Source organism: Dromaius novaehollandiae, chromosome 2 (genome assembly GCF_036370855.1).
Source record: "Dromaius novaehollandiae isolate bDroNov1 chromosome 2, bDroNov1.hap1, whole genome shotgun sequence".
Lineage (NCBI taxonomy): Eukaryota > Metazoa > Chordata > Aves > Casuariiformes > Dromaiidae > Dromaius > Dromaius novaehollandiae.
This window is the reverse complement of record NC_088099.1, coordinates 165405812-165429472: the sequence shown is the minus strand read 5'-3', so window position 1 is coordinate 165429472 and position 23661 is coordinate 165405812. Positions and strand designations below refer to the sequence as shown.

At 38.6% G+C, this 23661-nt stretch overlaps 1 protein-coding gene across 3 annotated transcripts in view; it reads right to left on the bottom strand.

Moving 5' to 3' along the window:
- The window catches only part of DENND3 (DENN domain containing 3), a 41312-nt gene that overhangs the window by 2410 nt on the left and 15241 nt on the right, over nucleotides 1–23661 (bottom strand). Inside the window, exons 8-22 of one of the 3 annotated variants that reach the window (XM_026113685.2) lie at nucleotides 22207–22328; nucleotides 21592–21747; nucleotides 18033–18129; nucleotides 14053–14156; nucleotides 13553–13734; nucleotides 12441–12962; nucleotides 11011–11273; nucleotides 10299–10469; nucleotides 9546–9675; nucleotides 8974–9081; nucleotides 7038–7177; nucleotides 5631–5791; nucleotides 3757–3893; nucleotides 2573–2688; nucleotides 2298–2435 (exon numbers count right to left, since the gene is read on the bottom strand). In XM_026113685.2, coding sequence (XP_025969470.2) covers nucleotides 2298–2435; nucleotides 2573–2688; nucleotides 3757–3893; nucleotides 5631–5791; nucleotides 7038–7177; nucleotides 8974–9081; nucleotides 9546–9675; nucleotides 10299–10469; nucleotides 11011–11273; nucleotides 12441–12962; nucleotides 13553–13734; nucleotides 14053–14156; nucleotides 18033–18129; nucleotides 21592–21747; nucleotides 22207–22328 — 2547 coding nt within the window. The other 2 variants (XM_026113686.2, XM_026113687.2) reach the window with 2 other exon arrangements.

The window sequence follows — 23661 nt, the reverse complement described above, 5'->3', positions numbered from 1 at the left end:
AATAATCTGAGCCGTGCCCTCATAATCCTGAACTTGCAAGTGGCAGTTACAACTGCAGAAAGACCCTGGAGTTATCAATCACTGACATTCTCCGGTATCAACTAAATGTGCAGCAGCAGATGAAAAAAGACAACTAAATATTGGGCATCTCTAGGAATGGTTTTAAGAACAAGACGGAAGGCACCACTTTACTATCTCAGGAGCTGTGTGCAGTTCTGGTCTCTGCACCACAAGGACGCAGAGAAGAAAGAGTCAGGGAAGGGTAACTAAAGCTATCAAGGGAGTGGAGCAGCTGCCACATCTGTGAAGATGAAAAAAGCTAAGACTTTAGTTTGGAGAGAAGACAGTTAAAGAGGGATCAGATCAAGGTTTACAGAATCACAAGCAGTTCAGACGAGCTGAATGCAGAACCACTGTTCACCAGATCCCACAATTAGAGAAATAAGGGGCACTTGCAGAAACTAGTAAGAGTTTGGTTTCAGAAAGAAAGAAGAAAGTACCTCTCTATACCCACCTGTTGGGGAACTTCTGGAACTTGCTGCTACAGAAAACTGTGACAGCAGCAAGTTCACAAAGGAATCAGATTCACAGAGACCAGGTCCAAAAACAGATAAGAGATCGAGGTAGAGGTGTACACTTTAGCATCCCTAAACAAAAGCCATGGACAGGAAAGGGCATTTAAGAGGAATGGACTGCAGACAGAGGCCACACTCATGCTCTCTCCATGCACAGCATCGCAATTGCTGCTGTTAGAGGCAGAATACTCAGTCAGATGCACCTGGTCTGGCCCAGCTGTGGTGCTCTTGTGTATTGTTTTGTACGGTGTAAGTGCCCACTGTTGCATCTCAGTAATGCCTGTCAGCCAGAAAGCAGCCTATTTCAGATAGACACACTATAATTGGGTTTTGTCTCACGTTTCTTAAAGACAAACAGTAGTTTGCTTTCAATTACAGCACTTAAAAGCAAGCCTTTAGCAGACAACTAACAACGTTGTTGTTCACCTTTACCAGGCCACAAGTCCATTCTGGCATCCCAGTAAATGTCGTAACACTGCGTAGAGGAGGAGTATGGGTGTTCTGAGTACTACACAACGGGCTCCAACCTACCCCTCGGATAACAGAGGCTGCAGAGCTGTTGGCAAGCTGAAATATGGTGTATTAAATGCTCAGGTTCAGGAGGTGGATTACACAAGGATGTTTCCCAGTTTTCTCTTTTGTATCAATGAGTTGGGCTATGATGCTAATTGAGGTGGAGTTGAGTTGCGAATAAGCGGAAGAGAAAAGGAACAAAACTCTTCACTAGAACAAAAGAGAACTTAATGTCTTTGGGTTTCTGGGCAACCCTCTAATTTATAGGTTGGTGCAGGATCCCAGGAACATGTCGCTAAGGCAGATGCTGCTGTGATAATTAGGGTGTTGAGTGAGAACACCCCAGGAAGCCTGGTGATCTCTCCTCCATCAGACACCCAGAAGCACTCAATGCACCAGGCAGTGCTGTGAGTGGGAGGACGTCAGCTCCCTTAAATCCCCCACGGATCCACCTGTGCTTAGGGAGGGCTATCTCAAAAGCTTTTTCTGTGTTAGGTTCACTAACCTAGCCAAGGGCTGAATACAGCAAAAGCTTCCCTATTTCAAAGGCACCTTATAAAAAAAAAAGAACATTTATTGGAAAGAAGAAAAATCTGAGAAAAATTTAGAAAATTGCTTCCCCAATATATATTGGCTATTTATTTGTAAATTAACCCTAAACCTGCCCATGTGGTACCATACCTACAGTCATTTGCACAGCTATATTACACAGGCTGAGGCCAATATGACAGGGACACAAGACTGCTAGGTAGGCTGTTAGCTCCTTTGGCCTCTGTCGAGTTAGGCATGCAGAGACTAAACAAGGAAAAGGTCATCTACAAAAATAGGCCAGCTAATCAGCATTTATTGGTTGTCTATTAACCTTTTCCAAGGCTTGGTCTTAGGACCCCTGAGGTTAAATATCAGGGGACCTAAACTTTTGGTTTATGCAGTTCCTTGAAAATGTCAATGGCTAATGAAAGTCACCATGCATTTAATTACTGATGAGGCTTTTGGCTCTACATGCTTGCTGGATACTTGTGATAGTTGTTTTGGGCTGTCATTAGGTTCTCTGATTTCAAAGATGAATTAACGTTTCAGATCAGCCCATATGCAAGCACCCAGTAAGGAAGCTAACTAATGATGGCCCATGAGAGTTGCAAACAAACAACTCGTTGCACTTTGATAACGAATTCCGCAACAAATAAAAATAGTCCAAATGTCGCTCACCTGATTTTTAACTTTTATCATACAAGTAATCTCAAAGCAATCTTGAAGATGAATCTTTTGAGGTGTACTTGCAAGATCTCTGGTGTTCCAAATATACACGTCACTACTTCCTGAATAAGACGCCCACATTTCATCTCTCTAAAGCACAAAAAGATAATGTTTAACTTTAGCACTGCTGATAGCAAGTATATTGCAAGAAGTAAGTATACAGCACTGTTTGTAATGCCACATAGTCACACTTCCTCTAAACCAAATGAACAGTTTAAATTTAATACCTCAGGAAACAGCTGGAAACAGAGAAAACATGAACACACATCCTTCAGGTTATGCTCAATTTTCATCTGTGGTCGAAATTCTTGAGTTGACACTACCAGTATGCAACTTCCAGTACCTTCAATATTAAAGATAAAGTGTTAGTAGCAGAAGTGCCCACTTCCTCCACTGCTGCAAACCATGGGGGAAAAAAATGCAGCATAAATGGATGTATCTAACATCTCATTTCTTAATGAACAGAGAAGTCTTAGATGTACTTCATGCTGCTTTTCACAATACCCAGTCCTTAGATCTGTTCTGTCTTCATCCAAGTGCTGGCTGCTATTCTGCAGCACTTACTCATCAGTTCAGAGTCCAACAATAACAAGAGGAGAAGAGACAACCTCTTCAAAATCAGATCTCATACTCAGGTTCTCGAGTACACAATTATTTTTGTCTACAGCACTGACACCAAGAGTCTGTACTACAAAGTTACAGGGCTGAATCCTGGCCCCACTGAAACAATGGCATCATCACTACGGACTGCAGCAGGACCAGGAATTTCTCTAGGCTTTAGCTATTGTCCTGTTAAGCTATATGTATACTTGGATCCAGGCTCTCTTGCGTGACAGTACTGCGTATTACAGCAAATTCTTCAGTCAGTCATTATTTAGAAAATAACTTCAAGAGGATCCTATATACTGTCACAAAGCCTTATTTTATTGACCTGAATTCCTACAGAGGGGATAGCAGGTTTCTAGAAATGGTTAAAATGCAGGTTTGAGGATTACCAAGTCAAACCAATACTATACAGTCTGTGTGAAACACCCAGCCCAATATCCAACTGTTATCACCCCTCTAGACTTTAAAAGGACTTTGTCAAAGCTTTCCATTCCAATTTACAGACATCTCCAGTGGAGGTCAGACAGATACAGTGCTGCCAGAAGTCACAGCCTGCCGCAAGTGCAATACATGCGAGCATACCTTCAGTAGAGATCTCACCTACCATCTACGTGAGTGTTTTGGAGGCCATACCTAGTGGTAAGAGCGTTCAAACATACGAGGTGGAGAACGGGAAGAGTAGAGAAGGGGAGAAAAAATGGTCATCTACACAGAAGTCAGTTTTGGATTCATGTATTGTTTTTTTCTAATAAAAGTGTAATATGTAAAGATGCATTTTTTTTAATTGTTTGAGGAATGAACTTACAGCACCACAGTCGATCATTATGAAGTTTGATAGCAGTGAGATTTTGGCAGGGCAGCTGGAATGTACGGTTGACTTTCAGAGTGCTGATATTCCAAGCAATAACTGTCCCATCTAAGCTGCATGAGTATGCTTCACTGCTGGTACAGATATAAAAAAAAGAAATTCAATAGTATAGCGTGCATTCATGTTCAGAACAAGAGTTACACACAGGAGAAACTGTCATTTGCAGCATAACAAATTTTACACCAAGCCAAATTAATGACCTTCACTTTGCAGACTGAAAGACTAAACTATAGTAATGATTTCCAAAAGAAAATGGACTGAAGCCCAAAAGGCCGCAGGTCTGACACTGTAGTTATTTTAATAGCAAGCAATTAGCCTGGTTCAGTTCTTTGAAACAAGGTGACCAGAGTCTTGACAGACATGAGCACATACATCCTGTGACCACCATGACTCATAGGGTAGGATTTAAATCCTCTCACCATTTTCTAAATAGCTGGCTTTAGGCAGCTGCATCTTGCATAGGCACTTTGCTTACCAGAACTGCTTTGCATCCCATTCTGATGCCAGGCTCTTGATCCCAAGCTCTGCCCTTGCGCTGCACAGTGCTTTTAAGCAACCAACAGAGAGCTCTGGTTTGCAGCCAGGCATCCACCTTTCAAGCTGTTTATGTCTCTTATTGGAATCAAAGGATTCTAAATACAGAGAATTTGAGGGTGGGGGTGAGGGTTGTTTGTTTGGTTTTTAAGACTACAATTTGCAAACTCTGTATCACTGGATCACTTAGGCTAATTCAGAGCTTTAAGTGAACTAGAGCATGCATTATGGTTATGCATCAGAAGTTAAGTAGAACAAAACTTTCCTTTTACTTCTCCTGAATGCTGTTGCCTAGGGGATTTTTCTTCTCCCTCTCTCGGGTTAGGACCAAAATATCTCAAAATTGTTTCTCATTGCTATTGCACCTGAGGAAACAAATCACACTATTCCATATACCCTTGACACTTGCTTTCTTCAGATGAGAAAACCTTTTTTGAAGGTCTCAACAACATTTATAAGCAGATTCTCCTTAGAAGCCAGCTGTGACTGCTGCACCACTGGCAGAGCTGTGGCTGGTCCAGCCTGGGAGTTGCCGCCTCCATGGGAAGACAACAGGTTAAAGGCCCCCAGCCAACACAGTTCCCAGCACTACCAAAAGATCAAAAGCATTCTGCCTGAACAAAACAATAAATGTATTATTTCCTTTACAAACATGCAGGATAAATCCAGAAGTATGCTGTAAAAATCTAGTCAATGATGTGCTCAAAGCAAAAAATGAAGTGGTCTTTAAACTGCATCTGTGTTGATTCATAGCTGGATGCTGCCAATTCCCAGCTGCTCTCATCTTTGTCCAAGAAAGCATTCCTTTATCCTCTTCGGAACAAAGTACATAAGGCTCTTTTTTTTTTAAAAAAAAAAAAAAAAAGGAATTTTTTCGTTTACCATATACAATATGAGCGCTACCATACTGGGCAAAATGAAGGCTTATGTTAGCAGGATAAATCCCCCCTGTTAAAAGTAATAAACTGCTTCCATATCTTGGAAAGTCGATCACTGGTTTCCTGTATGGGCTCATTTTTCTTGAGGAAAAATTAACACTCTGCCTTTGTTTCAAATAATTCAAGCATCACGCTATGTCACTTGGATCTTTAATTAGTTCCCTGCTCATCACAGCCTAAATTCTCCAGGCTAGTGAATACTGTTCTAGCGACAGAAAATGACTTTATTTAACCACACACAGATTTTCTTATTGTTCATGACTCCTCCAGTGGAACAGATGTCTTCCACATTTGCTTGTATGTGCATTTTGACAAAGAAAATGTTGCAATTAAATATACCTGGGTATTCCATTCTTCTTCTCTACAATGATGTCTGTAACATCAGAACGATGATCATTTAGTTGCTTATTACAAGACATACTATGGGTGTTGATTATATAAATAAAGGAGTCTTGAGAACCGATCCACACTTGACTTTGTTCTACCATTACCATACAAGTCTGCAGAAGAAAAAAAAAAAGATTAAACACAACCCAGAAGCAAAATCAATCTTTAGTGTAACATGGAAAAAGGTTACATTCAGATGCTGCAGTTTTCTGGCAACTATAGTAAGAGATCAAGACTCAATACTCCAGTTTTTTGCTCCACGCTTTGTTCTGCTCAATAAATAAAGGAAGAGGACGGACCTCTTTGCCCAGCTTATCCTTCATTAAAACAGGATTAATAACATATCTTGGTAACTGACTCAAAGTTTTGTTTCCTGGCTCAAAGTAAAAGTTACAAAGGGTGTCAGGGGAAACTACGTAAGTTTGTGCTTCTCAGGGATTGGAAGCTGTCCTACCCATCTGATAAAAATTTACTTCTTTCTTCAGTTAGAAGTGGTGCCTAAGCAAATGCTGTCCTCTCCTCTACTGTCTTCAGAATGACCTTCCCCCATGCTGAACCTCTTCATTTCTCTCTCTCCCAGTTCCCATAAGTTCCAAACTTACTTCCTCCTTTCTTTCTCCTCTTTAGAAAATCCCCCGCAACAGATTCATCTCCAGGATTTCTGTTATCTCTCCACCCAGCCCCTCAGTCAGCTCTACCTCTCCCTTTTCGACTCTCTTCTACCATCTCCCACACTCATCCACAGTGATGTTTCTCAGCTTCCACAAAAGTGACCATATCCTTTGCTGCATGTTCTCTCTCCTCAATGTTTTTCACTCAGCCTGCAGTTCTTGTTCAAGAGAGTTACTCCCTTCAAATGGTCTTCCCCAAGCAATTCCCTCTAATCCACTGGCTGAGTCTCCTTCTTTTAGACTGCTGCCACTCTTTCAGTATCATCCACTGGTTTCCTTACACCTTTCTCCATGTTTTCCAGTTCTTCAAAAGACTTTTCATCTATTCCTTAAGTTCTCCTCTTCTCTTATATTGATTATCTCCACTATTCTTTCTTCTCAAATGTTTCGAAACCAGTCCTCCAGCTCCAAGAACTCCTACCTTCAGGCCACTACCTTCCCAGCATCTGATCCATCACTTCCAATCAGCTGACTTGTTTCACTACAAATTCGTTTTCTCTCCTTTCCCTTTTTCTCAAGAGTCTTCATTTCTCCAGATCAGCTGAAGCCCAGAAAACCCAAACATATTCCATAGCTTTTAAGGAATAAGCCTTGCAGTGTGACCTAGCCCATGATTCAGGGTCATACAGGCTATAGTAATAGAAAGATCAAGTTAAAGCAGCAGTCATGACACACGTGTCAGTCTTACCAGTTTAGAGCTGCCCATTTTGAAACTGTGTTGTTGAATAGACCAGGTAGATGCATCAAAGACCACCACTTTCCCCTCATTTAAACCACACCATAGTTTTGGATAAGCATTGGCAGGTCTTTCTGAAGGGTCAAGATGGCCTAGAAAGGAAGTGGAGAAGGTGAGAGGGGAAAGACAAATAAAACCCCACAAACCAGTATTGTCAGCACCGTTGGCAATATGTGGAGAAACTATTACTACACAGAGCATCTTCCTGGTGAACTGTGTCTGTGTCCATGTCCAGGAACTAACAGCACCAGTTAACAGGTGACACAGTTCTCACAGTGAATTTATGCTATTTCTCATCTACTTGTTGAGCCCACCTGACGGCTTAATCTCATACTTTGAAGTTATTCAAAGCAGAGATAATCTTTTCCATTGATGGCTCTAAGTGCTTAGCTAACTGGGATTGCAGGCAGGCTTTTAGACCCTATAAAACGCAGCTGATAAATCCATTCATTCTAACTGCCACAGCATGAGAGCTCTCCTTAAAAGACCCATATTTAAAAGAAAAAAGCGCTAACAAAACCCCTAAGTTATTCCTGCCCAAGTTCTTCACTTTGGAATTCACTTTCCACTTTGGTCTCAATTGGCTGCATGTGGAAATTTTAAGGACATGCCCCAAAGTACATCCACTTATGCTAAGCTACTTGGCAAAGAAAAAGACAAGGCCTAGATGCGTATAACCAGAAATGAACAGTATGACATGGTTTAAGATGAAGAGAAACTATTCAGGAATTTTCAGAATTAACATCATCTCTGCTACTTAAATTCACGCCCGTCGCACACAGCTTCAGGTATATGGGGATCTTTTTTAATGGATGATCACATACTACGTTGCTTCAAAGGCCCACGACTAGATTTAGTGTGCTTTGTAGATCTGCTCTTGAAATGAATCAGGGTTTTGCAGCAAAAGGAGACTTATTCCTAGGATCCCTGCTTCACTTCTTAGCCAAATAGATGGAATGAGTGGGGCAGAAATTAAGATCTCTAGTAAGATCTTAGTGCCTCTGAATCAGAATTCCTACTCAAACCATTTGATCCAAAATTTCTCATGGATGTACTAACAGTATACTCATTTTCTAGATGCCAGATCCAAGATGCAAAGCTACAGTTAATGAGACTTGTGCTTGAACATAGGAAGTGCCAAATATGGCTATCCGATCCAAGGCATCCCAAATTAGGCATCCAAAAATGAGAGAAGCCTTTCGGCCTTAACTTTTTTCAGCGATCCTGTGTCACCTCTAAAATGAAAGATAATATACCTCCTCTGACAGGCATGTTACAAAAATAATTTCGTTAGCATTCACAAACTGGCCAGATACAAGTGTGCCAGGCATCACAGAAAAACTCACAAGAAAATTGATAATGCTTTCTTCAGGGATGGACTTAAATTACATGTGACAAATAAGTCATGAAACCATACACTATGCAGTGGGGGTCACAGGGATATAGGTCTGGCTGGGATTTCAAGAAGTGGTACACTCTGTTCCCTGCACCGTGGGTGAACCCAACACCCCCAAATAACTCTACTGGAAGACAGAAAAATAACTATGAATATTGATCAAGAGTGGAGCATCATTCATCCATCCTGCTCAATGAATGAGGCAGAAGTCTTAACGGGAAAACAGTACATTAACACATAATTGAAGTCTATTATAAGGCATATACACAAAGGCAGGCAAATTAAAACAGTGAAAGCTATGCCTTGGAGTGTCTAAATTTGCAGTATTACTGTTCTTTTTTAATGATTTTTATGTTTTGGTATTCTATACACAACCAAAGCATGCTAGAATGAACAAAACTGGTTAGTCATAATCCCAGGTGTTAGGAGATAACATGCTTTATAGGCTAATTAAAACGGGGCTAATATAAAGGAAGAAATAAATCACCTTACCTGGCGTATAAAGCAAGACATCTATTGCCTGTGGAAACATCTCACCAGCTGAGGGGTTGATCTTGTGCTTTAGTGTTTCTGAGGTTGTTTTGGGGACCATCATAGGCACTAAAATAGATTTTTAAAAGTCATGAATTCCAGGATAGTGCAAGCTTAAGCTTGAAATAGACAAATAATTCTTGCAAAAGTCAGAAGCCTGCACTATTTATTCACATAACTTGCTTTTCTTTTCTTCTGACATTAACCTCAGCTGACTATGAAAGCCCAAGCATCACTACTATGAATTCTCATAGCAGAAGCAGGCATACAACACCAAAGCAGTCTAAAGAAGCAAAACGAAAACACGACAGCCCACAGGAAGACAGACATACCGCCTAAGCTTCTAATGCACGGAAGCAAAAAATAAGCTTTCTACTATTACTATTTAACAAACTACATCTGTGAAAGTGCAAGCAGCCTAACATCTTTATATATTTCTACAGATACCATTTGAAAAATGGAAGATAAAACAGAAAAAGCTGAGACAGATGATGCAACAACAGCAGGCATTGTGGCAGTGCTATGTCACTGACCTTCATTTTTCATCCTGTCAAAATAAGACAGTTTAGAGGCTGCATATATGGTTTTGGAAGACTGCAGGGCACCAACCACAGCATCCATCAGGAGAACATTTGTCAGTGCTTGCTGGATATACTGAGGATCCTAAAGACAAAAGTCTTACTGTAGTTTATCTGTTTTTTTTTTTTAAAAAAAAAGCCAAGGCTCTATTTTCAATAATCGCAATGCGTGTCATGCTTAGCACAAGCACTCACTAGCCAGTTTCTTCCCTGAAGCATAATCCATGCTAATTGCAGATGGAAACCCTGCTTCTGTATGATCCTTCTTCCCAAGGTTTCTGTGGCAGAGGAACATATCTTGCTCCATTCATTCAGAGGATCTATGGCCACCAAGGTTCCAGCGTGGCAAAATCTTGTAAAATGTTGCATGTTGAAAATGAAGCAAGATGGGGCAACTTTTCTTTTAGGATCATTTTTCTCATATTGTGAGCATGAACTAAGGAACTATTTTACAAAACTAGTAGCTAAACAAAATCTTAAGGCTAACGGATGAGAAAAAGACATGCTATATTTTTAATGTAATTTCTCTTTTTTTTGTGTCCAGGTGTATTATATTTAGAAACAATGGCAAAAATAAAATGATTTTTTTTTTTACTTAGTTATTAATTGTTTGCTGAAACCTAGAATGTCCTAGCGTGTTACACAAATTTAGAGACAGGAAGCACACAGGTCAGATTTTTTTTTAGTTAGAAATTCCCACATTTATACCTTGTGATTATCTGCCATTTTCTTTCCAGCCCACATTTCTTTCACTATTAGGTACCAGAGATCACATTCTGTTTTAAGGTTAGCTTCAAAGACTTCTTTTTTAGATACTGTTTTAATCCTCAGAGTGGGTATTCTCAAAAGAAGGAAAGCTACAGTCGTGCTCTTAACATCCTAGAAACACACAGAAACAAAGACAGCAAGGAACACATAAGCTACAATCACAGGTAAGGCGCAGTCCCCGTCCTACAGGGTAACTTTCTCTATTTCTAACCACAGCTTATTATTTCAATTATCGCTAAACACCATTAAGCAGAGGTGGTTGCTCACTGAGATTTATGAAAATGTAAGCTCCAAACAACATGGCACAGACTTTGACACACGGCAGAAACAAGCTGACTAGCTGACGCCCTTGTGTTCTTAAGCTTCTCTAACTCTATATCCCGTCTCCAATGCTTTGCATCTGTCTGTATATCTAGAGGTTACAACCTCTAGATTTTTATTCCATGTCATCTTAGCACCTAGCACATCAGCCCTGACACTCTTGGTCCAAAAGCTTAGTTATTTATCTAACCAATTTTAAGCTGGTGATCTTACAGGTGTTTCCTACAATCTGCGGTGAAACTGTAAGTCTGAGAGGCAGATCTTCGGGCAGAATGGGATTTGGCCTATCATCCAGAATCACACAAGTGAACAAAAGCTATTTTACACTCACCTCTATATCCCTGAAAGCTGCAATCTGGACGTAGCCGGGACGGCCTCCTTCAGTCAAAAGGAACAAGCGCTTTTGGGTCAGAGCTATTTTCCCTACCCCATAGTTCGTTTTAACTGAGCAGGATAACTTGTAGACACATTCATTTTTATCCAGATGCTCTATTACTGTGGGTGGCAGATTAACCTCTTGAGCTTCTGCTTCAGTTTCTTTCCAGTAGGTGTAGAAATCTCTGAATGTTTCAGGATCAATTTGTTTCTGATGTCCTAAAAATTTTTTAAAACTTGTTTACTATCTGAAACTATTATACAGATTTAAACAGAAAGACAGTTTTAAGACACTAACTTTCAAATTGTGTCTATAACAACTTAAAGGGTAAACAGGGTGCATAAACTACAAAAAACAGCCCCCCCAGAAAGCACTTGAGAGACAAAACTCTTCTCCTGAGGCAGAGAGATGCTTTTGCAGTTAGCCTATGACATAGGCCCCATCCAGCTGACATCCTCCCTTCCACTCTGCTCTACAAAGGCAGTGACAAACACTTGCCATCCTTATTTTTTTAAATACATGCCAAAAATCCAATTAGCCACTAGGAGAGGATTTGTACTTCCCTATAAACTGAATACTTTCCATTATGGTTTTCCACTTCTTTATTCTACTGAATGCTAATACATCACACATTTACCAACCTGGGATAAAAGCTAGAGATATAACAAATTGTTAGCTTAGAATAACTATTGCTCAAATCTAAGTACTTAGTTATTCTAAGAATTTAACTGGGTTTGGACAGCAAAATCCCAAATGAATATAAATTCTTGCGAGTTGTATGCTATCTTTGGCTTATATGCAGAAAGTCTTGCTATTTTGACCAGTTTAAAACTTTGTGGCCATAAAATATGATAATTATTGTAATAACTAGGCATAGAAAGAAAAGCAAAGAGATTTTATAAAAGCACTCTCAAACTGTATTCAGAAATGAATCACAAGATTCAAGCCTCATTTAGGAAAGGAGAAAGTTCTCTCAAATATAAACATAATCTCCCCTTTCGTTATGAGGACCATTGAACAGGAATTTAAACCTTAGCTACCTGAATTTTGGGTTGTGTTAGTTTATTTTTAAAAAAATACTATCTCAACATGTTACTTATGTTTTATAGCACAAATACATTTTTCTATTAGCAATTAGGACAGCTCTACATTCACTTTACTCATAACCCAAGCCAAAACAGAACTGCACACCATCAGATTGCAAAACAATCCTACCCATACAGCCTAAAAAGCTGAACTGTGTGCCTATGTGTAAGTAGATGCCTTGTCCTCATTGTGGACACAGGTCCAATAATTCATGTATACATTAAATCTGTTCTCTGCAAAAGTTCAAAGTTGTCTTTGCACCAGTGTAGATGTTCATTAAAAATATATTTTCTACTCACCTACTGTTAAGGCATCAAATAACCTATGTATGGTGTCTATATCTTTGACAATCCCAGATTCCTGGATTCGCTTCACAAAATCATCCAATTGCATGTGTGTTTTTGGCAATTCAAAATTTTTTACGTGGTCATCTATTTTCATAATTTCTCTTTGTTTTTCCATCACGCGACTTATCAGCTTCTTCAGCTCAGGTTTGCGGTCTGCTTGAGAACGTTCAGAAGGAGGCATGGTTTCCACAATTTTTCTTACAAGATCACTAGGGAAAATTCTTAAGTCTGTTTTATCTAGATTCTGAAAGTCGGAAAGTGCATTTAGTAGTTTGCCTTGCATCAAGCTAATAAGTCCCCGGAGGTAGAAGTATCTTGCCAACAATGCTGAGTTATCAGGTGGTAAGTTATTTATAGCTTTGCTGAGATGGTTGAAAAAGTCTGCATAGTAGGATTGGACACACTGGCATATCAGAGGAAAGTGAATTTCTGGGATTTTGAATGTACTAACTGATCTGGAATGCATTTTCACAGCTAAAAACAAAAAGAATACATTGATTAGTGTAAACAGTGAGTATCTTCACAAGCATCAGTATTATAAACACAAAAAAGAATCCCCCAGACAGCAATATGCAATTACAACGCATGACATTCAAGATTACAGTTGTGCTAGGGACAGAAACTTATTCCTACATCCATCGTCCTTATCAAAATATCCCCTATTCTGATAATACTGATTCTGAAAAGTACTATACACACCCTGGACTTCTGTACGACTTGCTTTGTTAAGCAGTGATTAACCACAGCCTATGTTTATGTCCAGTTCTGCTCTGCCTTTAAAGTGGGAAAGGATTGAACATGATTATTGACTACTCAGGAAGCAATTCTACAGTGCCAGGCCTCCCATGAGTGTTCAGGCTTTTGTAGTACCACAAAACTTAACAGCAGACTTCAGACTGACTTAATAACATGCACGGAGAAGCATGGACAGGCCGAGCTCAAAATGTCCCAGCTCACAATTTCTTTCCCTCATCCGACACTCTTTCTGTGGAAATCATTCAGTGATGTCAACCATAAAATCAACAGAAAAATCTCTCTATTTGTTAAACACATTATCCCCTTACCATGGCCTGCTTCTAGTCTCTGAAGCGAGGAATTTCTAGTAGGGCCTTCTGGCAGCTTGATATCTTGCAGATTAGGCATACTGATTACCATACGCCTACTAATCATGTACTGTGGATTAAATCGTTTAGAAGCCATTTTCTCCACAGTCAGTCTTCTTGGGCTATCAAACATCAAATTTAATCTGAGGAAAACAATTAAAAATTATGTAGCTAGTTATATAACACTTTATATTAAAATTCAGTATACATGCATACTACATTACTACTCCTTTTTTTTTTGTATTATAGTATCAACTTACAATTTACATGATTCTACAGCCATGGCTGGACATGTTGATATCACCCTTTTACAGTAGCTTAATGAATGACCAATCAATAAGTCATAATTTTATTCATAGGTGACCTGATCTCATAAAACTCCTTTTGACTCCAGTGCTATTTAGTTTATTGAAACAGTGGAAGAAGATCCAAAACCAGAATAAGAAGTGAAAAATCTTTACCTGTCCTCTTCAGACTGGGTACTTAGCTCAAGTCGAGCAAAAGCATCCATCTTCCTGTTCAGACGAGCTTTAAGAAAAGAGTGGAACATGTAGGTCTCTAAAACCTGTGAGACATAAACTGAAGTTAATTGTCAATCATTTGCAAGTGATATTTTTATTAGCACGTTTTCCTCATTCTTATTACCTTTACCAATGCAAAGCTGAGAATGCCCAGTTTAGTAATCACAAAAATCAAAGCATTTGAAAACTTCAACAACAGAGGCATCAACTCAGTACTCTTCCCGCTCTGTAATTTTATATTTGCTTAATGACAAACAGTGATCTCTAACTGCCTTCAAAAAAACCAAAAATAAGAGCTACTGAGTATAACAGAGTTTTATACCTCCTGAACTTTATATTTTCTGCCTATAACTGAGCAATGCTAATTTTGTCTATGGTTTGGAATAGGACATTTGTGGTACTTTCAAACTAACACATTATGCCATTAAACTGAAAAGACAAGCTAATCACCTTTTTTCCTCAGTAATCCCCCCCAAAAATTCCTGCTAAGGTAATTATCTTGATGTCATCCAGAAATAATTTCTGAAAGGTCAAATTTCTACTTTTAGGATTGAGAAGATCATAGGAAATGCCAAGGTTTAAAAAAAAAATTAAAAAATGAAAAAAGCTACCCTCTCCCACCATTTCAAATTAAAACAAGCTGGGGCAATATAACATGTATATTATATAAATGTTTCTAGCACGGGTCTGTTACTACTGTTTGATAATGGAAACAATTCAGCAAATTCCTCTATTCAGAAAATCAAATGTAAGCCTCCTTAGGAGACAACAGTGTCAAAATAAGTCACCTGTCTTCATACAACACCCAGCCTTTACAAATTTACTAGCACTAACAGACAGATAGTCAGTTGTATATTTGAATCTAACTATGAAAAATGACTTTTTATTAATGTTATATCCCAGAAGCTTGCCTAAATTACCCTTGGTAGTCTTGGAGTTTATCACAGGCCAAAAAGAAAAAAAATCCTTTACATTGATCAGACATCAGTGAATTACTATGATGTTTTAAAAATACAGATGAGGAAAATTCGTAAGTCATCTTTTTACTCTGAAATGAATGGAAACACTTTACCAATACACGGGCCGTTCTTACTGAGGATGCATCTTATCTATCCATTTGCACTGTATTCCATAAAATGGCATCTACAAAAGCACTGAGATTTCTGCTTTTAAGTATTTCCCCTGCAGATGGCATCCTCTGTTGGCAATTGTATGCAAGGGAGATGACAAGCTGCAGGAACTGAAAAATAGTCCTTTCTAATGGGTTCCAAGTTCCTTTAGTGTAATCCTAGACACTGTTAGCAACTACTCTGCATCTTGTTAGATTTACTTTAAAGCTAGCCTACCACTAGGTTATTTAGTACTTCAACAAGTCAACTGCTCAAAGCTTTTCATTAATGTGTATGTCTACTTTAAGCTTTAATTCTGAAAATTTACACCATTTCATTTACAGTGTTAGCATTTACAGTGTTAGCAACTGTTACTGAAAATACTATTTGTATTCTATAGAAATCCCTGTCAGAACATTTCTGATGAATTTGTGTTCTGAGGACATATTAATAGGTTCTTTTTTATTTTTCCTTTTCATTTGTTTAAGAATATTTGCTAGTGTTGCAAGCCTTATCCAATAAACACTATTTCTTATCAAGAAATCGGTAATATGTTAACGCTGGAATTGCAGGAAATTCTGCGAAGTTCCTCAGCACCTGCTTAAGTAAAATGAGAAGACGTCTTTCTGATCTTATCTTCCAGTCTCAACACCTCTTTTAGATGGATGTTCACACATGTGATAAGAAAAGGTTTTGAAGTGGGAAATATAAAGTTTGTTATCAACCACAGCTTATTGGCGTTAATGAAAAAATCTCTTTGCCAGCTGCAAACAGTGACTCTAGGGACCCAATTGCCAAATACTAATTGCAAAGGAAACTTCCATAATTTTTGTAAATATTCATGAAACATGATTAAGACCAAATCTAAAATGGCAGATGAACTTTCTTACATTCCTTTTTAAGCTTCTGCTTTGATCCACAAGTTGTCAAACGAACTATAGTATCACCAAACAAACAGTGAAGAGCATAAAATTCTATTGTTTTCCTTTTAATAAGCTTAAACAATAACACAAAAATGTCTTACCATAGGTCAGACATTACTTAATGCAGTATCTGTTACCTGCTTAACCTGCTTAATATAGTAAATGTTAAAAACAGTGTAAATTGTATCAAAGGGTGCAAGAAACTGCAGAAAATGCCACATCCCTTCAGCAACTACATATTGACCCATACACCCTCCCAATTTTGGGTGTAAGTCCTCCAAACAATCATTTTTTATTTAATAAAGTATGTTTTTTATTTGGTTAATAACTTTGATATTTTAAAAACCTCAGAGTTTATAATCTTGGATTTTGGCTTGCAGTGTCACAACAGAATTCTCCCAGCATGTTATAAGTGCCTAGATACAACAAAGCCTTAAAATATGTAAATTCTGTTTCTCAAACACACAACAGTAATAATTCATCAAATGTAAATATTTATTTCATTAGATGTAGGCAGTTTAATGTAAAAATCACAGTCTCAACTCAATCAAGATCTCAACCTCCCCACTTCTAGGCAAAGTACCCTAACACAAGATGCTCCCATAGGAATCCGTATGTTCTTCATCTCTCTTCCTTCTCCTATTCCCTTCCTTCTGCTCTCCCTCCCTTTCCTTCTCCCCCCCAGGATCTCCAGCCTTTGATGCTCAGTGACACAGCCTTAAACCAAAGGAATGGAAAAATGCTCTAAGCCCTACAGCCTAGTGACCAGGGCACTCTCCATTTAATGAGGAAATCAAGCCCACCCCTCACTTCCTTAGCATATACAAAGCTGTTACATAAAAGGGGATACGTGCACCAGTACTGCCAGTGTTTCTAAGGAAGATGGACCTCCATCTTTTGTAAAAACGTGGATCACTGCATACATTGGGCAAAAATGGAGTCCTTGGGGAGCTTCAGCAGAGGACCCAGATCAGGCTTAGGCAAACAGAAGGATTAGGCTGATCTTGCAGGAGCAAGAGGGACTCAAGGCTGGTGTAGAAGAACTGCACACACCTACAGATTTCTAAGCTCAGATAAACACCTACTAAGCAGAGTTGGTAGGAGGACTAAGTGGGGATTTCAGGGTGTCCTTTAGCCTATGGCATGACAAATTGCCCTACTGGGCCCGGCCTGAGGCTATACGCTGTTCAAGTATTATTTTAGAGGCTTCAGTGGGACATAAGGAGCACAGAGGTAGGCTACAGTTATAATACCTGGTAAAGCACAGGTCAGCTAAACCACAGCATGCCCTCGGTCCCACCGCAAGCCCAAAGTATACCAGTGGCCTGACAGCCTCTATTTCCTATCACCCAACACGGTCCAACTCATGTGCTCAATACCAGCAGCCCTCTTCCACTGTGGCTTTCCAGCATCGCAGGAAACCGGCTCCTGGCCTGGAGCCAAACAGGCATTATCAACTCCATGCCCTGTTGCTCAGGCTGCAGACAAAGCAGGTATTTAGACTTGTGTCATTCAAGCTCTCTCTGGCTGCACTCACAGGCTTGCAGAAAACTCTTATCTGTGCATGGGCCTCTGCCCAAACAGTTTGGACAGGTGCCTGCACTTAAAATACAGTTTAGATTTAGCTTTACTGACCATCTGCCGTAGGTTAATTTTACCCACGAGAAATTACATTTCATTTGCTCTGAAATTACTTAGTATCTTGCTCTCCGAGACTCTAATATTTTCTCAGTTTACAGTACACAAAATAAATTCGGTAAGTCATTTTTTGAAAGCTGATATTTCAGTAACACAGATCAAATCATGACCATTCCATTAATTTTTAGCATTAATCCTTAAAATACGGATTTGTAATAGAGAATCAAAACGTATTCGACACTGAATTTACCTTTTTGTAAAATGGCTGGTCTCCCATTGCCCTTGTTTTCAAAAATTCTTCACTGTTAAACACTCTGTGTTCATAATTTAGATGGTCTTTTACTTCCCTGGAGACAAAAATAAAAAAATAGATAAGTATGTCGGGAGATTTATAAGCAAGTAGCACTTCTGCAACAGCAGCTCACTGGTACTACTAGAAACATGGTGCCATATCAGAAGGCAAACTTAGTTTTATGAACAAGCCTCGAGTTACTGAATCACCGAAGAAGAATGCAGACACTTAAAAAGAGAATGGAGACAGGCTACCTGCTGCCACTGCCATTTCCAGTCGGCAAGTTCCCTTAGAGGCCCTGGGATCAACTTCAGTACTCCATGGAGGAGAATCTACATATTAAAGTCAGGATTTAGACTCCAATCCTGGAATTTTATCTACACACACAGTTCCTGAATCACATACAATCCACTTCGGGCACTATGAAGACAAAGGTACCTGTTCACATAAGCAGTTTGAAAGATGTGATCTGGCCTCCCATTGCCCCATTAAATGGCATCTCTAATGTCCACGCAAAATATTACCAAGTACAACATTTCTTGCTGCCCTGTTAAACTCTGCTCATAAAGCTAGCAATAACTGGCAGTCATGTTAAAATAAAGAAAAAGAATTATTGGAATAAAAGAGAAAGCGAGACAGAGAACTGATGCATATTTTACATATGTTGGGCAGCAAGGGCCTGACACCACCCCTAGAAAACCAGGTATCATCAGCAACTTCTGTGTCCTAGAGATGAGCCAAAACAAATTGTTTCAGGAACAGGAAAAGGGAACTTATCAGAGAAAAAGCTGTTCTCTGAACCCAAGTCGGTGAGTAAGAAGTGAGAAGTTATTTAACCTACATACATGCAAGTGGCTAAAATTAGGGCCTCTCATTTATTGCAGTTATTTCACCTATTCATACTAGATATTGAGGAAAAAATGATTCCCATGAAAACATATGAATGAAGAAACTAATTTGGCGAGTTAAAGTTTTAATGTAAGCACAACAGGGGAAGCTCATACCTATGCAGAGACCCAACATAAGGCCTATACATCACCTGTCCTTCATAAATCAGAGATGTAAGCCCACAACAGCTTATCAAGCCATATGGGTTCAGAAAAAATGGTAGCTAGTACAAGCATATAATTCTACACAATTTAAAATGGGTTTGTTTTAAACATGGAACCTCGGCACACAAAAATACTACAATGCTTCACTGAAGACAGTAGCAACTGGCAGCACAATTGCATCAACAGAGATTTACTTTCCTTCACTCCTGGACTCTGGTAGATATAGCGTTAGAAGATAGAAGAGACAATGCTGAAAAAAAGAACAAAAAGAGAAAGTTTGAAGCAAAGGAGAAAGAAAGCGAGAAAAGAACCATCCCTTTTGCGAAACATGTTATTATCTCTTAGAGAGCAAAGCATCTGTTCATTTTTTGTAGCCAAGTGTTTAGTGCGTTAAAGGGTTCAAGCTGTTAGCAGCAAAACTCATTTCAGCTCATCTTTATCTGAAACATATTGTTGCCAAACACAGAAATCCACCATATCCCACCATGGCAGCACATCAGGTTGTAAATATGTTTCATTTTCCAGATCCAGCTGTGTAGTCTGTCATTTCCTCCACGCTCAGCAGTTATTGCCCTCCCCAAGGTCCCAGCTACGTGTATGAACACTCCCTAAGCCGATTCAGTGAAAGAGAGCAGGTTTGCAAAGACCTGGCATTCAGACTATTTAAATTAACCCAGCACATCCAGACTGAAAGTCTTAGGGAGCATTCACGTGAGCAGTTCAGCAGCTGATCCAAAGGGAGCATCACCTCCAGCCAGAGGCAAGGGGAAGTGCTGGGGATGTGCATCTGCACAGCTGTTTGCAGACCACCAGCCATACAATCAGATTCTTCAGGCATGTCAGGTAGGCAGTTTCATTCTCATGGCTGAGTGTGTTAATATCTATGTAAAAAGAAATGAAGCACATGCAAACCGATCCTTTCTCTGCACTTTTTGGCAAGAATCACCTGCCACACTGCCATTCCTTCACCAAATACAACCTAATTAAAGCAGGATTTACAGCCAGTGCTCTGATAAGATGAAGCCACTATGGGTATCAATACATTAGGTTAGGTTAAGAACCAGGAAAATTAGTACAGCTGGACCTTTTTCCAGAGGGAGGAGGGTGGGGGCAGCTTTGGTTACAATAGTACTTGAGTAATGTTCTAGCAAAACAGAACTTGTTCTTGCACAAATCTACAATATTGTGTTAATAAAGACAATACATGGAACCAAATTAGAATTTACCAGAAATGTTAAGCATAAATTCTGAAAAGTTTCTGGAGCACAGATTTATGACAGATACTAACAAGAAAAATCAAAGCAAACTGCACGTTCTTTGTTTTGTCAACAAAGTGCTGAATTTATTTTTTTAGGATAGCAGCTAGCTGCTATCATTAAGACCAATTCCTTATCTAAGCACAGAGTACAACACACGTAAAATCACCTATTTACTATTCTTTTTTCTTAAAAGAATAGTTCCTCTTCCCCACTTTTTTTTATGCCTTTCACAGCAGCTTCATGACACATGACTGATAGCAACAACCACGCTGGTTAACTGCAGAGATCAGTCACCAGATCACAAGGTGTGGATATCAGAGGAGAGTCAAAAAGAAGCAGCAAGCCTCTCAGCAGTCTGCCGACTAAGACAATTGAATCCGTTTCTCCTAAGTGCAAAATATCCCATTTTCTCTGCCCTCACAGAGGTGCAGCTCTACAAGGCACTGGACTCACTCACATGACTACTGACAATAATCATTACAAAGATAAGAGTAAAATTGGTAGCTGGGTCATTGAATCTGGTTCCCCATTATTATACTATTTGATTTTTAATTTTAAATAATTTAACCTTAAAAGCTATTTAATCTGTACCCCACACCATTACTAAATTGTCACCCCACAACCACAGTCAATACCCAAACTGTTCTTGTGCCAACACTGTCCTTGGGCTTAAACAGCTCTTCTCCCTCCTTCATGTTCATTCTCATATGGTTGTGATCTGCAAACACCTCATCCCTTCTCAGCATTTGTTCAGTTAGCCAAAATATGCCCTGGTCTTCTGATCTCCTGATCCTGCTGTCGGCTCTTCTCCCTCATTTCAGTTTGAATTCAATTTTCTCTAGCACGAGTGACCAAGACAGTATCTACTAGATACAAATAAATACACAAACTGAGTCCTAAACTCTTGTCAAGATACGAGGGCTGCACTTCTCTTCCTGGAATCTTCATACAAGAGACACTTACGTTCAAAATTAGAATGGATTAAGCAAAGATGTCCTGACAACAAATATGCACCTGAATACATTAGTTATTGATATTCTGGCAGGCTAGCAGGACCTCCTTCTCATATTCCCATACAAAACTTAAGACATTTACAAAATATCTATAAAGTAAGACAAAATAAGAACATTTTCAGTGACAGTGAAAGTGTCCACCTTAACAAGTACCATGTACTCATGTAATAAAAAAAATACTGTACTCCCTTACCTGAAGATATTAACAATTAACTGCAAAGCAGTTTGCTGAACTTCACTGTTCAGTTTCTGCTGCCAAGCCCTTCTACGCATCTGGAGTTCACCAAGATCTGTGCTGGCACTGAGATGGCAGAGCTCTAGATCATAATGCAGCTGAAGACTCTCTACTCTATACAAAAAAGAAGAAAATTATCGAGTTACATGCTAACACCATTACTTTCTTCTGTCATATCTTTTAAAGAAAAAATCTTAAAGATCTCACAAACCTTTCTGCTAGAGAAAGTACAAAAATCGATTTACAAGTGTTGACAAAAATAACAAGGTTCTTGGAATCTTACTAGTACACATAAATCATGGTGCATTAAGTTTTCTGTAAAAAAGAACAACAAAGTTCAGAGAAAAATCTGTATCTGTAACCAAAAAGAAAGCAGCATTATGGGTATTACAGAATAATATGGTTATGATTAAAGTTTCCTGTATATTAATTAAATGAAATCTTTAATTTGTCATCAAATGTAGTGGGTTTTATATGAATAAAATAATAATAATGAATAATACAAAATAAAAAAACTTACAAAGAGGGCCTAAGATATGCACTATGATAAACACAGCTGCAGCTTCTTTTTACCTTTTTATGAAAGTTTCTGCTGCTTGTGCTGGAACATCTGGAATTTCAGGCTTCTCTTCAGGTGCTTTTGAATGTGTAATATCCCCATTATCAATATTGATTAAAATTAGGTCTTCAGCCTCCTTTTAATGAATGAAAATAGAATAAATAAAAATATATTTCTACTGTAAAAGCATCTATTTCTTCTTTACATACTCCTTAGGCAATGAATTATTCCAGCAAGAAGATAAACTAGAAAAGAATTGAACTAGAAGATTATATAGATAACTAAACAATAATTTTCAAGAAAAATAAATGTCATTAATTTAACAGATATTAAGGTCAGTACACAAACATTTGGCAACCTAATATGCTCTCTATGTAGAATTAAATTAATACTAAATCTCTAAGCCCCTCCTTGAAAAGGAATACATATGAAGATATATACAAAACCATCTGAAAATTACTGCAAAGAAACTCTAAAAGTTGTCTCCATTCAGCCTTTACTTCTGTTCTTATTTTAAGGGGTGAGGTGGAGTGGGAAGGATTATATATTACAGCCCTAAACACGAGAACACATGCTAATGCAGAAAAGGTCACATGGAGGTAAATTCCACATTGATCTCTCAGTTTGCAATTTTAAAAGTTCAGACTCTAACACAGTGCATAAGGCAAGACTTTCAGGTGATATCAAAGAAAAGAGTATTCTTTAATGTGTACTTATTCATGATAATGACATCCACTTACAGCTAACCTTAAAATATTTTTAATATTTCATCTCAATTTTGCATTTTGTTCATTTTGGACCTGAACGGACTGACCAGTTACAATTTGGCTTATAGTCAGATCACATGCATCAATATAAATCACATGGATTAATATAACAAACTTACACAACTTTTCTGTGTTTGGTTTTCAACACTTGCAGAAAACCTATGCAACCACCCTCAAAAAAAAAAAAAGTATATTCATATTAGCTCTTGTAAACACCTCAACTGTGAAGCCAAGATATTTTTTATCTTCTTGAGACACCAAAATATTATTTCCCACTGGACAAGGCTTATTTAATTAAGATGCTGAAAGAAAAGAAGGCAATCTCAGAATAAATCCTGAAATTAAATTGATTATATTGCTTTTTTTTTTTTTAATTGAATACTGAAGTTCCTCACTGCGAAACAGCAGCACCAACATAGAGTATTTCCAAACTCACGCTTAATTCTGGAAAAGGCACCTAACTCATCCCACACACCATTTTGAATAAAAGTAATCTCACTGATTTGAGGGGAAGCTATTTACATAAAAACTACATGCAGGCAGGATTTTTCCCAGAATGAAACCTGAACTCACAGAATTCAGGAATGTATTATCCTGGAAAGAAAAGAAGTCCTAGAGATACAGCAATAAGCTTTTTCCAATAAGCCAGTGGTCATATCAGTATGGCTCCATTAGTTTTAACTTCCTCACTTCTTCCAGGCT